General features: G+C 40.4%; 1 protein-coding gene across 3 annotated transcripts in view; it reads right to left on the reverse strand.

Moving 5' to 3' along the window:
* Positions 1-11,353: 11,353 nt before the first annotated feature.
* LHFPL3 (LHFPL tetraspan subfamily member 3) overlaps positions 11,354-15,135 on the reverse strand; it is a 416,938-nt gene continuing 413,156 nt past the window's right edge. For all 3 annotated transcript variants that reach the window (XM_038388037.2, XM_038388039.2, XM_038388038.2), the window contains one exon: positions 11,354-13,964. In XM_038388037.2, coding sequence (XP_038243965.1) covers positions 13,936-13,964 — 29 coding nt within the window. In that variant the 3' untranslated portion in view covers positions 11,354-13,935. The remainder of the gene's footprint in view (positions 13,965-15,135) is intronic.

The raw sequence follows: 15,135 nt of genomic DNA on the forward strand, positions 1-15,135 counted from the left end.
GCTGAGGAACCAGAAGCCTAAGAGGAGATGCTCTTGTTAGAACCATGGAGATGGAAAACAGGTGCAGCTGCCATGAATTGTGATAGCCTCCTGACCCAATACCTCACCCTATCACTGCTTGGTTCTCAGAACACTTCATTCTGCAGAGCAGTGGGAAGGAGTTCATGGACCGAAATTTGTATGCAACTGATTGAGTTTGATTTACAGTAGTAATACATTGCCACTACCTTGTGAGTATCTATTGCCTTGTACCTGGGAGCATCCCTTCCAGTTCATCCCTCCTTGAAGAGAGTCATGAAGTTTTTTGTCTTTGACCATACAGGATAAGGTTGACTGCACCTATCATTCCTGACAGAATCAGATGGTCCCATTGGAGACTTGCTGCATAACCTTCTTTGTCATTAGTTATGTCAGTGATCCCCAGGAGTTGAATACTGGAGTGTTCTTCCTGTGGGATGACAGGGCTCAGGCCTCTGCCAGCCCCTAATGTGATTAACCATCCCTAATCACAATTCCTCATGTCTTGCATTGTGGGTATATGCTGCTCCCTAAACTCATCGGTTCCAGGTCCAGAAGGGACCATTGTGATCATCTAGTTTGAAATCCTATATAACACAGGCCATAGAAGTTCCCCAAAGTAATTATTAGAGAACATCTTTTAGCAAAATATCCAATCTTAATTTTAAAATTGCTAGTTGATGAAGAATCCATCACAGCTCTTGGTAAATTGTTTCAATTAATTACCCTCACTGTTAAAATTACACCTTATTTCCAGTCTGAATTCGTCTAGCTTCAACTTCCAGGCATTGGATCATGTTATATCTTTCTCTGCTAGACTGAAGAACCTATTATCAAATATTTGTTCCCCGTGTAGGTTCTTCTATGGTATAGTCAAATCCTCAACCTTCTCTTGTTAAGATAACTAGATTAAGCTCCTTGAATATATCACTGTGAGGCAAGTTTTCCAATCCTTTAAATCATTCTTGTGGTTCTCCTCTGAACCCTCTCCAGTTTTTGAACATCCTTGAATTGTGGACACCAGAACTGTACACAGCATTCCAGAAGTGGTCACACTAGCAGCAAATACAAAGGTAAAATAACCTTTCTATTCTTACTTGATATTCCCGATTATGCATCTAAGGATCGCATTAGCCCTTTTGGCCACAGCATTATACAGGGAGCTCATGTCAGCTGGTTATCCACCACAACCCCCAATCTTTTTCAGAGTCACTGCTCACCAGGACAGTGTCCCCACCCAGTAAGCATGGTCTACCTTCTTTGTTCCTAGATGTATACAATTACCTTTAGTTCATTTCAGAGCTATTCTCCTTTGAAATATTGCCTAAACCCAATGTCCTGCTCCTCTCAGGCACATTTTGACCCTTGCAAAGATGCTTGAAAGCCTATATCCTTTGGCCTACCATCTGACCCTACTTCATCAACTTATCTATATTATCTTAGTATCTGGGCCTTTTAAGGCAGCAACCCCATTAACCACTGCTGCTCCCTCAAGGAAGGTCTGGAGATGTGCTGACCGTAGTATTGTATACTCCTAGTATAGTAGTTTGGTTTTAGCTAGCTGCTCCTTTTAGTCCTCTTCAGTATTCTTCCCAGTCTGAGGATCCTCCTCCCCCACCCCTGCTGCCTCCCATGCCCCCCATTCACTCAGAGCCTCAGTAACTGGTCTGCACTCCAGTTTCTTTTGGACTCCATCAGTCTGAATGTAGCAGATGGGCTACTTCTAAAGGGATAGGAGGTGAGCAGACTCTACATTTTAGCATCATTGTCTTATGCAGTTCCTCTGCAGTTCTTTAAATAGCAGCTCTCATTTGGTACTTCCCAGTCCTTACTCCTCTTCTGACCACCGAGTTGCTGCTCCCAGCCATGAATCTTCTGAAGGCCTGGAAAGTCTTTTTGTAAGTTCACAGTTCAACATGGCCTGGGCTGTTTCCCAGCTCTTCCTCTGTAGCTTCACACACTGGTCTAGAGTTCTATCCTTGCCTTGGCTTTATGCTCACTGTGTACTGGTTCTCTCCAGCTAATCACAGCCATTTTCTTCTCCTTTGCAGAGGTGTTAGGCCTTTCGGTGTGTTGGGTGCATATGGATAGAAGATCTTTCTTGCTTCCTGGCTGAGCTTCAAGAGGGCAGAGGGTCCCTGATACCAGCTTTTTAAGAAGGTCTGGTGTCCTTCCACCTGTTACTCTTTATGGGCTGAGGTGATTGATCTAGACTTTCATTTTCCCTTGAACCCAGTTACTGACCTGTGGCTCCTCAGATCATTCAGGTAGGGGAAAGGGCCTCAGCAGTGAACCTGCAGATTCAGTACACTGGACTGAATACCTGGCTGCAGAGAAGCTGAGAGGGGAGAAGCTGCATGGATGGGGGAGAAAGGTGTTGAAGAAATAACAGGCATTTCTGTGAAGTGTTTGTTATGGTTACCAGACAGCAATGTGAACCTGGAGATGAACCCTAAGTTTGTGAATTTGAATCTGAAGCTGGGTGGTGTTCAACAAGGAACGTAAGGTTCAGGAAAGAGTGCAGAGTCAGATGGGGGAAAAGCTGAATCAGTATCACTGCTGCCTGAGAAATGCAAAACACTGCCTCTGAAGAGCCCTTGTTGAGTGAATGGACCTAAACTGTGCTGGCCAGTGGTTGAGCAGACAAGGCTTTCATCCACTCCAGTTCAAGGTTTGGCCTGTACTCACTCCAGGAATGCAAATAAAAATTAAGTTTAATTTCTTCCCATCTCAAACAGTTTTTATAGTAAACTTGCAGTACAAATTATTACACTGCCAGTTTAGCCAAGGGGTTTGTCCATATTATGGGAGGCATATAATCTTACATAAGTATTATTTTTACTGATCTTGTCTTTTTATAAATTCAAATAGAAAAATAGGGATTGGAAACAATTTTGAATTAACAAAGCCTATTAAAACATCTGCCACTAGATGGCAACATAAATATACACAAAACAGTAAATGTCACATACCATAAATGAAAAGAAGTACTTGTGGCACCTTAGAGACTAACAAATTTATTAGAGCATAAGCTTTCGTGAGCTACAGCTCACTTCATCGGATGCATTTGAAGTGAGCTGTAGCTCACGAAAGCTTATGCTCTAATAAATTTGTTAGTCTCTAAGGTGCCACAAGTACTCCTTTTCTTTTTGCGAATACAGACTAACACGGCTGCTACTCTGAAACATACCATAAATGGTTTCTGTATGCCTAAATTATCTTGCCTCTGAAGAATTTTCTAGTGCCCTAGATTCCGTTGTAACTATATTTAATTCAAAATGGATTTAAATACTTAAAAATGAGGAATTTTCACACTACATCTAGCTCATAAAATTAAAAACCAGAACAAGCCCTTTAAAACCATTAACAACGTTATGTATTTTTGGATCAAAATGGATTTAAATACTTAAAAATGAGGAATTTTCACACTACATCTAGCTCATAAAATTAAAAACCAGAACAAGCCCTTTAAAACCATTAACAACGTTATGTATTTTTGATCTCTTATCCTCCATGTGCACTCACTCTGTAACATGGGACGGTATTTAGTTAAACTGAATAAAATGGTTCTTTTTCTGATGACATTTACCCTAGAACAAAGCCTGAAAACTCTTCGAGCATCTGCCCTCAGTTTTCACAGCAACACAGCCAGCTAACCCTATTTACTCTTCCACATTATAATAATCCTTTGCTTTCTGTAGCACTGTCCATTTGAGAATTTTAATGTACATTGCACTATCATTGCAGTCATTTATTTAGCTTCCTAGCACAGCCTGTGAGGTACATATTTGTTTTCCCATTTCTTAACAAATGAGGGAGCTCAAGCAGAGGGCAATCAGAACCAAACTTCTCCAATCTGGATGACTTCACTCAGGCCCTGTGAAGGGGAATACTAACCACGGATGCTGCCTATTGGTCAGGCTGGGGTGTAGTAGGCTGTATTCCTCCTGGGCATTCCCCTTTCTTGCTATCCCTCCACCCTGTGGTGGTCTGTCCTTTTAGCAGCTCAGCTCTCTGTCTGAGTCACACTTGCAAATCCACCCCTTTCAGGGTCCAATACATAGAGTCCAATAATGTGGAATTTGGGGGAGATGGTTGGGAGATGTCCAGGTAATCTCCACGCCAGATTTTAGCATTGAGAGGGAAGAAGATGAAGTAAGAAAGGATACAGCCGTGAGTAGGAGAATGTATATAAGGAGCGAGGGCAGTGTGGATACTAGTCTAATAGGTTATACTGGCTGTGGAATGACTGTGCCTAATAGAGTACAAAATGTGAGCGAGGCCAAACAGCAAAAATTAAGATGTTTGTACACCAACGCAAGGAGCCTAGGTAACAAAATGGAGGAACTAGAGCTACTGGTGCAGGAAGTGAAATCAGATATTATAGGGATAACAGAAACATGGTGGAATAGTAGTCATGACCGGACTACAGGTATTGAAGGAAAGGAGTACTTGTGGCACCTTAGAGACTAACAAATTATTAGAGCATAAGCTTTCGTGAGCTACAGCTCACTTCATCGGATGCATTTGGTGGAAAAAACAGAGGAGAGATTTCGTGAGCTACAGCTCACTTCATCGGATGCATTTAGGGTATGTGCTGTTTAGGAAAGACAGAAATAAAGGTAAAGGTGGTGGAGTAGCATTGTATATCAATGATGAGGTAGAATGTAAAGAAATAAAAAGCGATGCAATGGATAAGACAGAGTCCGTCTGGGCAAAAATTACATTGGGGAAGATAACTAGTAAAGCCTCTCCTACGATAGTGCTTGGGGTGTGCTATAGACCTCCGGGATCTAATTTGGATATGGATAGAGCCCTTTTTAATGTTTTTAATGAAGTAAATACTAATGGAAACTGCATGATCATGGGAGACTTTAACTTCCCAGATATAGACTGGAGGACCAGTGCTAGTAATAATAATAGGGCTCAGATTTTCCTAGAAGCGATAGCTGATGGATTCCTTCATCAAGTAGTTGCTGAACCGACTAGAGGGGATGCCATCTTAGATTTAATTTTGGTGAGTAGTGAGGACCTCATAGAAGAAATGGTTGTAGGGGATAATCTTGGCTCAAGTGATCATGAGCTAATTCAGTTCAAACTGAACGGAAGGATTAACAAAAATAAATCTGCAACTAGAGTTTTTGATTTCAAAAGGGCTAACTTTCAAAAATTAAGGAAATTAGTTAGGGAAGTGGATTGGACTAAAGAATTTATGGATCTAAAAGAGGAGGCCTGGGATTAATTTAAATCAAAGCTGCAGAAGCTATCGGAAGCCTGTATCCCAAGAAAGGGGAAAAAATTCATAGGAAGTTGTTGTAGACCAAGCTGGATGAGCAAGCATCTTAGAGAGGTGATTAAGAAGAAGCAGAAAGCATACAGGGAGTGGAAGATGGGAGGGATCAGCAAGGAAAGCTATCTTATTGAGGTCAGAACCTGTAGGGATAAAGTGAGACAGGCTAAAAGTCGAGTAGAGTTGGACCTTGCAAAGGGAATTAAAACCAATAGTAAAAGGTTCTATAGCCATATAAATAAGAAGAAAACTAAGAAAGAAGAAGTGGGGCCGCTAAACACTGAGGATGGAGTGGAGGTTAAAGATAATCTAGGCATGGCCCAGTATCTAAACAAATACTTTGCCTCAGTCTTTAATAAGGCTAAAGAGGATCTTAGGGATAATGGTAGCATGACAAATGGGAATGAGGATATGAAGGTAGATATTACCATATCTGAGGTAGAAGCGAAACTCAAACAGCTTAATGGGACTAAATCGGGGGGCCCAGATAATCTTCATCCAAGAATATTAAAGGAATTGGCACCTGAAATTGCAAGCCCATTAGCAAGAATTTTTAATGAATCTGTAAACTCAGGAGTTGTACCGAATGATTGGAGAATTGCTAATATAGTTCCTATTTTTAAGAAAGGAAAAAAAAGTGATCCGGGTAACTACAGGCCAGTTAGTTTGACATCTGTAGTATGCAAGATCCTGGAAAAAATTTTGAAGGAGAAATTAGTTAAGGACTTTGAAGTCAATGGTAAATGGGACAAAATACAACATGGTTTTACAAAAGGTAGATTGTGCCAAACCAACCTAATCTCCTTTTTTGAAAAAGTAACAGATTTTTTAGATAAAGGAAATGCAGTGGATCTAATTTACCTAGATTTCAGTAAGGCATTTGATACTGTGCCACATGGGGAATTTTTAGTTAAATTGGAGAAGATGGGGATCAATATGAACATCAAAAGGTGGATAAGGACTTGGTTAAAGGGGAGACTGCAACGGGTCCTACTGAAAGGCGAACTGTCAGGCTGGAGGGAGGTTACCAGTGGAGTTCCTCAGGGATCGGTTTTGGGACCAATCTTATTTAATCATTTTATTACTGACCTTGGCACAAAAAGTGGGAGTGTGCTAATAAAGTTTGCAGATGATACAAAGCTGGGAGGTATTGCCAATTCGGAGAAGGGTCGGGATATTCTACAGGAGGATCTGGATGACCTTGTAAACTGGAGTAATAGTAATAGGATGAAATTTAATAGTGAGAAGTGTAAGGTTATGCATTTAGGGATTAATAACAAGAATTTTAGTTATAAGTTGGGGACGCATCAATTAGAAGTAACGGAAGAGGAGAAGGACCTTGGAGTATTGGTTGATCATAGGATGACTATGAGCTGCCAATGTGATATGGCTGTGAAAAAAGCGAATGCGGTTTTGGGATGCATCAGGAGAGGCATTTCCAGTAGGGATAAGGAGGTTTTAGTACCATTATACAAGGCACTGGTGAGACCTCACCTAGAATACTGTGTGCAGTTCTGGTCTCCCATGTTTAAAAAGGATGAATTCAAACTGGAGCAGGTACAGAGAAGGGCTACTAGGATGATCCGAGGAATGGAAAACTTGTCTTATGAAAGGAGACTTAAGGAGCTTGGCTTGTTTAGCCTAACTAAAAGAAGGTTGAGGGGAGATATGATTGCTCTCTCTAAATATATCAGAGGGATAAATGCAGGAGAGGGAGAGGAATTATTTCAGCTCAGCATCAATGTGGACACAAGAACAAATGGGTATAAACTGGACACCAGGAAGTTTAGACTTGAAATTAGATGAAGGTTTCTAACCATCAGAGGAGTGAAGTTTTGGAATAGCCTTCCAAGGGAAGCAGTGGGGGCAAAAGATCTATCTGGTTTTAAGATTCTACTCGATAAGTTTATGGAGGAGATGGTATGATGGGATAATGTGATTTTGGTAAGTAATTGATCTTTAAATATTCAGGGTAAATAGGACTAATCCCCTGAGATGGGATATTAGATGGATGGGATATGAGTTACCCAGGAAAGAATTTTCTGTTGTATCTGGCTGGTGAATCTTGCCCATATGCTCAGGGTTTAGCTGATCGCCATATTTGGGGTCGGGAAGGAATTTTCCTCCAGGGCAGATTGGAGAGGCCCTGGAGGTTTTTCGCCTTCCTCTGTAGTATGGGGCATGGGTCACTTGAGGGAGGCTTCTCTGCTCCTTGAAGTCTTTAAACCACAATTTGAGGACTTCAATAGCTCAGACATAGGTGAGGTTTTTCGTAGGAGTGGGTGGGTGAGATTCTGTGGCCTGCACTGTGCAGGAGGTCGGACTAGATGATCAGAATGGTCCCTTCTGATCTTAGTATCTATGAATCTATGAATTCATCATAAATCAGCAAGGGCTTCAGGGCTTCCCCCTTGGGTCAGGGGTTGGACCCTTGTATCATCAGGGTCTTCCCCAATTGCTGACAGATAGACTTCTGTCATTGTCCCCTCTTTAGGGACTGTTATGGAAGCCTGGAGCCATCCTTTCCACCAGGTTCCAATCTCGGGCCCAGTGGTAGGCAGCTAAGTCCTGTACCTTGGGGTGCTATGCAGCTGCCTCCCTGGATCACTTCCTATCAGTGTCCCCTTTTCTCACAGGGAAAGAACTGAATATAAAAATAAAGTTTCTGACCTTCAAAAGTCAGCCCCTCCTTTACAGCCCCTCTGATTCAGGTCAATATCACTGGCCAGCAGGTGCAGAAAAGCAGTGATGTGATGTGACTTGATCCCTCTCTGCCTACCTCTGAGCTACTCTGCTTCCCTTTTTTAAGTTGTGCCTCCAGCTTGTGCAGGTGTGATGGGGCAGGGCTGTTTAGGCCCAGAGCAGCTCCTTAACCCCTTCTTCTCCAGTGTGGGGGTTTGTACATCTCACCACAGGCACTTAACTCAGTATTAATTGGATTGGATTATTATAGAGTAATTGGATTCATATTAAATAGATTCAGGGCCTTACTTTAGGCTTCTGAGTTTGAAAATTTTGATCTAGTAGTTTATCTGAGGTCACTAAGGAAATCTCTGGTTTGGAGCTGAAAATACGATTCAGGCCACCAGAAATCTAGTTTTGAGTTCCTCCTTTGTCAGGCTTCACTTCTGAATCTGGGTTGGAACAACAGAAAAGTTTCTGTATATCTGTCCTAAAGCCTGAATTTGGAAAGCCTTATAATAGAAAACTGATTACACCTGTTAATGGCATTTATATACTTCTAGATCATCTTCAGTTGTTGAAACTGAAAATGTTCATGGTAGAAATATTTTTCATCCAGATGAAATAGGAATATAACCCAGGAGATATGGTGTTGACAATTTTTATTTCATGGTTTGATTAATAATAAATATTAAGGGCCTGGTTTTGCGCTAATTTTTACCTGTGTAAACTAGGAATAACTGTCAGTTCAGTTATGCTGGTGTAAAACTGGTTTGTATAAAAGCAGAATGAGTCCATAAATGTGTTTAACATCTTTCATCCCAAAGTGTTTTACAAATGTAACAAAATGATATACAAACTAGGGGGCTGCTCCTGCTCCATTGGAGTCAATGGGGCCTTTGCCATTGACTTCAATGGGTGCAGGATCAAGCCACATAGGTATAAATGGCAGGAAGGGACCTAATTTCCATTGGAAGTCAGTAATCAGGGCTGTGGCATTTGTTCAGTATTGATTTTAAGGAACAAGTATCACCTACCAAACCACAAATGCCACTTTCTGCAGCACTCGGGTTTCCATTGAGCTCTCACATCCAAGTACTAACTAGACCCAATGAAGCCTAGCTTGTGAGAATACAGAAGTACACAGCACCAGGGGGAATGGCTGCATGTGCATTTTAACCATTAACCTGTGCAGGTTTTGTCAGCTAATATAACAACCCTGGGCCAGACCATCCCCTTCTGTACAAAAATACCTGGAAAGGAGAAACATGTTTAAAACCCCATCCACTTTAGTGAAGGGGAAAATTGCTGCATGTTCCACTCTGAGGATTAGCTCAGAAACTATTCACCATAGACATATATATATATATATAAACTGTAAAAATTGAATCCTGCTTTACTTTTTTAATTGGACAGTTTGTTTCACTTCAAATCACTGACAGTCTGTTTCCCAGCTGAAACTAATGACATTTTCATAACATATGAAAGATGTTGTCCTATTGTTTAGGCACAAACTTTGATCAGCCTTAAAGGTACTTTAATAATCTGGTTGGGACTATCCTCAGAAGATATATATTACAGAACAGTAGCAGATAGTCCACAGTTAAGGTTGCAACCCAGTTTCCATGTTAAACTCTATTTTTCACCCCTCTCTAAAATCTGCAAACAAAGGTTTATCAGAGTGAAAATAGGTAGACTGCTTCTAGGCCCAAGGTAGAATTTCCCCATCTACTTTCATGAAACTTCAGTAGGGGTTCTGAAGTTATGGTCCCATCAAAATTTGGCAGGTGCTCAGAGTTTGCAAAATTTGGCAGGTGTTAAGAGTTTGAAAGTACAGACTTAAGCCACTAGGCTTGTCTTCACTATGGGGAGATCGATGCTGCTGCAATTGTTGCAGCAGGGGTCGATTTAGCAGGTCTAGTGAAGACTTGCTAAGTTGACAGCAGAACGCTCGCTGGTCAACCCTGGTACTCCAGCTCTCTGAGAAGAGCAAGGTAAGTCGACCAGAGAGTTTCTCCTGTTGACGCAGTGCAGTGAAGACACTGGGGTAAATCGACCTAAGCTATGCGACTCCAGCTATGTTATTCATGTAGCTGGAGTAGCGTAACCTAGGTCAACTTACCCCGGTAGTGAAGACAAGCCCTCTGTGATGAAAAATTCAAGACCAAAACCAAAGAGCTTGTCTTTATATCCCACATGAATTTACAATCATACATGAGGTCATGTGGGGACTGGAGTATGGTAGCGGATGCAACAGCTATTGTACACTTACCAATAAAGCTCACAAAGCTTCTTGCGGTTAAATTCTGCAATGGTTTGCATTTGCTGCAACCCCAGTTGACTTTAGGAGGTATGCAGCCGTTGTAAGTGAAGATTTGCATCCGCAGACTTTAGAACCAGTTTTACCATGGGGAGATCTTACCGAAGACAGACATTATGTTCTTGTGTTTCCAAACAGACCTGAAGATCCAAATTCTGACCTGATATAGCCAGGCAAAAATACACTGACGTTAACGGGGTTGCAGGAGTAAATTTGACACGGGCAGCCAATCAGAGATGGAGAGAAGGGAGCTAGCTAGGTTTAATCTCATTCAGAAAAGATATTTCACATTTCATGATAAGGATTTTGCACAACACTAACAATCATATGGTAAGCTCTTTGACCATGACTATTGATGTATTTGTACTGTGCCTATCACAATGGGGGGCCTCAATAATTTAAAAACATTTAAGGCCAATGCAAAGGAGATGATATAATATCCTTTCTGAAATCAAGCTATTACTTGGTTTCTGTTAACAGAATGGTCATTTGTGACAGAAGTATAAACTGGAATTGAAAAAAAATCGCTGAGCTTTATTCAGTTCCACAAAAATATTTAAGTTGAGCTTTACAAACCTCCCTAGGAGTAATCAATCTATTAAAATGAATGGGCACTTGGCATCCAAATCCCCTGGGTGGCTTTGAAAACCTTGCTATATGTAGATGGTTTTACTGTATTCAACTCCTGATTATTTTGCATTTTATGAAACCAAGTTTACAATAAGAGAATGAAGAGCATTTAACAAATAAGGCCCAAGCCTGCAAATATGATGGGTCTGCACAGTCCCTGTGCCCATCCAGAGACCACTTACTTTACTGGGGCTCCACATGAGCATAGAGGTGTGTCCCTATGAGTCACATTGCAGGGGTGGGGCCTGGATAGGGTCTAGAAAGGGGGACACTGATTGCAGTATCAGCAGTCATTACCACAGGTGAACTGGAGAAAAGCATAAGTATACTCTATTTTAGTATGCTACAAAAATTAATCATTGACATTTATTAGGTACTTTAATACTAAGCATATATTAAAGTAAGAAAAATTATTGTAGTCATTTTATTTTATTTTAGTTTTTTACAGAAAGTCAGGTATTCCAACAATTTTCTTTACAGTTTGTTGACTTTAAAAAAAATTACACACATTTTTGACATTACAATGGAATGGAATGGGAAAGCGTTCACCTTTAAAAAGATAAAAACATACTACTTATACTTAATTAACATTTAGTTATGTACAACCTTGTAACTTTTTGCTTTATTTATGTACATATGGTACATTTTAGTTGAAATAGTAGAGCCACCAGGTCTTGTGATGACACATTTTTTTCAACATTTGTAAATGTGTAAAGTGGGCTTTTTTGTGATACAATCACTATGATGCAAAACTCAGTAGGCAGTAACAAAATTGCATGGCACAGAGAAACCCAATTAATGTAGTTTCTATTGCAGGAAAAAATATCATGACTGCAATAATCCGAGAATACAATGTAACCCCTGGAGTAAATGATTACAACGATACCGTAGCAGATTCAGGTAAACGTTTTTACAAACTTTTGAGAATAAAGTGTGCCTATGATATAACAACACTGGTAAATGATGACAAACTTTATTAAGACCCCATTTAGCAAGGTGGGCCTAAATGTGCCTAATTTTGAGCATGTGAGTTGTCCCGTTGATTTCAGGGTGATTACTCACATGCTTAAATACCTTGCTGAATTGGGGCCTTAATGAGCTTCCAACCCCACTCACGTAAGTCACTTTTGTTATACCCTTCCTCTTTATTTTGGTGACAGAGACTACAAACAGATTTATGTTGGCGGACAACTTTTGGGTGCGATTTTCAAAAGTGCTCAGCATTGGTGCTCAGCATCCACTGAAGTCAGTGGAAACTCCCACTGGCTACAATGGATGCAGACTTGGGCTAAGGGTCAGAGTGTTTGAAAATCCCACCCAAATTTATCTGTAAACTTATTTGGCAAGCATATAAGTTAGGTGTTCAGTTACTATAGTGATCGGGGCCATATAGGTACCTTGACAAACAGCTAAAATTGCTATTTAATAACTAGTCATTATTTATTGACAGTTTGGTCACAGACATTGTCTTCAGCCAAAGAAGCATAACTGAGATTCATGCACTTAGATGCAGAAGAGTTTTGTTTTGTAGTGGCTCATTTACAACCAGAAGTTAAAAGCATGTTTTATCTCTGTACCTCTTCAAGAGCTATTTTTTATTTGGGGCCTGTAATAATAATCAATTGTTATTCTAGCTACTTTTTCTGAATGCCAGCAAGTATAATAGTGGTGTTCCAAATCTTCCGAACTTAGAATTGCATCAGGGAACACAAAGGCTTCTCGCTTCTAAAATACTCCTCTCTAGAATAATTATCTGATCACATCCCAGGCCTCAGACTGCTCTTACTATTCAATTCCTTTCCAGAATGAGTTTGCCTGGCAAGGAATCTTATGAACAGCAACAAAATGTTGCACTGAAGTCAGAACAACTTGGTGGTAATATGCCTCTCGCACCACAAAAGCAAAATAAAATGTGAAGGGGCACAGTCACTGCTGTGCTCCAGCTGCTTCACGCCACACAAAGCAGCCAGAGCATAGCAGTGAATTGGGCCCAGAGCTTTTACACAGTTTTTTGTAAAATGTACCTGTTTACTAGACAGAGTCATAGATTGTAAGGCCAGATGGGACCATTAGATCATCTTCTCTGACCTCCTGTATAACACAGGCCATTGGATTTCATTAAGTGGTTATATGACATAGAACAGGAAAAAATACAGAAGTGCTTAACTGCAGATGTATGTTACATTTCAGGTGTCAAGTAATTTCTCCTCCCTCACTTTTCTTTTTGTAAATAAATGGTTTTATTTTGCCACCTTAAATAGGAGCAAGTCTATGTTGCATGGGGATCAACAGTATTATGACATTCAGAAAGATGTAACTTATTGTATATAGGCCTTCACAGAACTACAATATATGTCAGAAATAATTCTTCAGTTATGTTTGTTACAGACATAAATGAAACAGAAGACATATGCAGTAAAAATTGAGAAGCTTTACATTTTTAACCAATTTATTATACAGTGAAATAAACAAAGTGCAGAAATGCTGCAGTAATACTTTTTCCTCTAGGAGATGGAAACATTCAGAGAGTCTATTTATGAATGCTTATTTAAGAGTGATGTCCTATCAGTTTCCTGGCTACTGGAACAGAAATAGTCTTGAGTTAACTGTGTCTCTACTGTGAAAGGTTTTAAAGCTTTTTGCTTTTCAGTTGAATAAAAAAATGAGTTTACAAACCTTTTCAATGCATATATTACATAAGTTTTGTCTAGCAACAACTACATCCCTTTTAATTTACTCCCTAAATGTGACTTTTCATGCATGTCTTCTGAATGCTGTATTCAGTGACAGTTTCTAATGAGCTGGTGTGTAATCCATGATTGCATTTCTCTTCAGAAAATCACTTCCATGCCTGGATGATCTATGTTTAGAAGGCAGCTCTTACCAATCAGGCATTTTTGCACTTGTCAACATTCTTCTCCATTGAAGGCTCCTTCCCAAGCTTCTTTCCATTTAATGTTGATGTACAAAAGCAGTTACTCATTTTGTTTTGTGCTCATTCTAGTGAGGATTGGCGTAGCAGGACTGTGCAAAACAGAGAGAAGAGAGAAGTCAGTTTATTGCCAGCAGACAGTCATTGCTATTGTGTTTGGCACAGTGCTATCTTCTGACCAATACTCTAAATACATTTCACTATTTTTATTTCCATTCATTATAAAAGATAACATTGGTCATCAACTTTAATCTCCAACTATCACTGTGAGTTGTAGGATGGAAGCTTTGAAATCAGTTTCGATCTACTAATTGACAAGGAAAGTCAAAATAAAAGGACTGTTTCATCTGAAGTCTGAACAGTGGGAACATAAAGATGCAGCGTGTACTGGGTGAGAGTCACATTTGTTTGAATAAATATCAGAAATCAAACCAAGGTCCTGAGATTTCTATTCAGTATTTATGATTTACTTCAAAGGCCTGCACACACAAACCGCATTAAATAAATAAATAAATAAATAAATGTTAGTCTGATCGATTTCAAAGGGACAGTCACCCAAAGTAATAGAGGATGTTTTCAACACATACCATCATCCCTCATGCACTGGTATGCCCCTCCCTTCCCCTCCATAATTTTCAATTCCACATGACCCATACACTCATGTTCAAGGCAAAAAAGGAACGACTGCAGTCAAACTGTGAATAGGCTGCTGCTGCTGCAGAAAGCCTCCTCCCCTCTCTTTATGCAACCTGTTGCACCTAAATTAGGAATAAAAGCCAGGGTACTGTGCACAGAAACCAGGGCACAGCGGATGTGCCCATATACACATGACCTTAAGCCATGGACTGGTATGTCTCTCCACCTGCTGCTGTTGTGAAGGCCCTGTGGAGGGCACATTCTGCTTCCTTTCAGGGCATCCAAATGTAGGACAGCCATCTTCTCCAAGATCCTCCTCCAACCATACAGGCTTGTGTGTTGTTCTCCTGATATGTGTGTATGTGGAAGGTAGTATTTGTCTCTACATTTGAATAAAAAGTTGTTGTACAAGTGGAGATCTGCAGATGGATCACTAGATAAAATTTCCCTGATAACTGGACTATTTAGGCTGAACCTTGAAGTCTTTACTCTGGCAACATCTTCACTGGCAGGAGTTTTGCCTGAGAAAGTATTTAGGGTGAGATTCTGGACACATGCACACAGCCTGACTGAAGGGGCTCTGTGCTCAGCTACACATGCATGGGGCTGGAGAACAGAGTCAATGGG

This window comes from Dermochelys coriacea, chromosome 1, assembly GCF_009764565.3.
Source record: "Dermochelys coriacea isolate rDerCor1 chromosome 1, rDerCor1.pri.v4, whole genome shotgun sequence".
Lineage (NCBI taxonomy): Eukaryota > Metazoa > Chordata > Testudines > Dermochelyidae > Dermochelys > Dermochelys coriacea.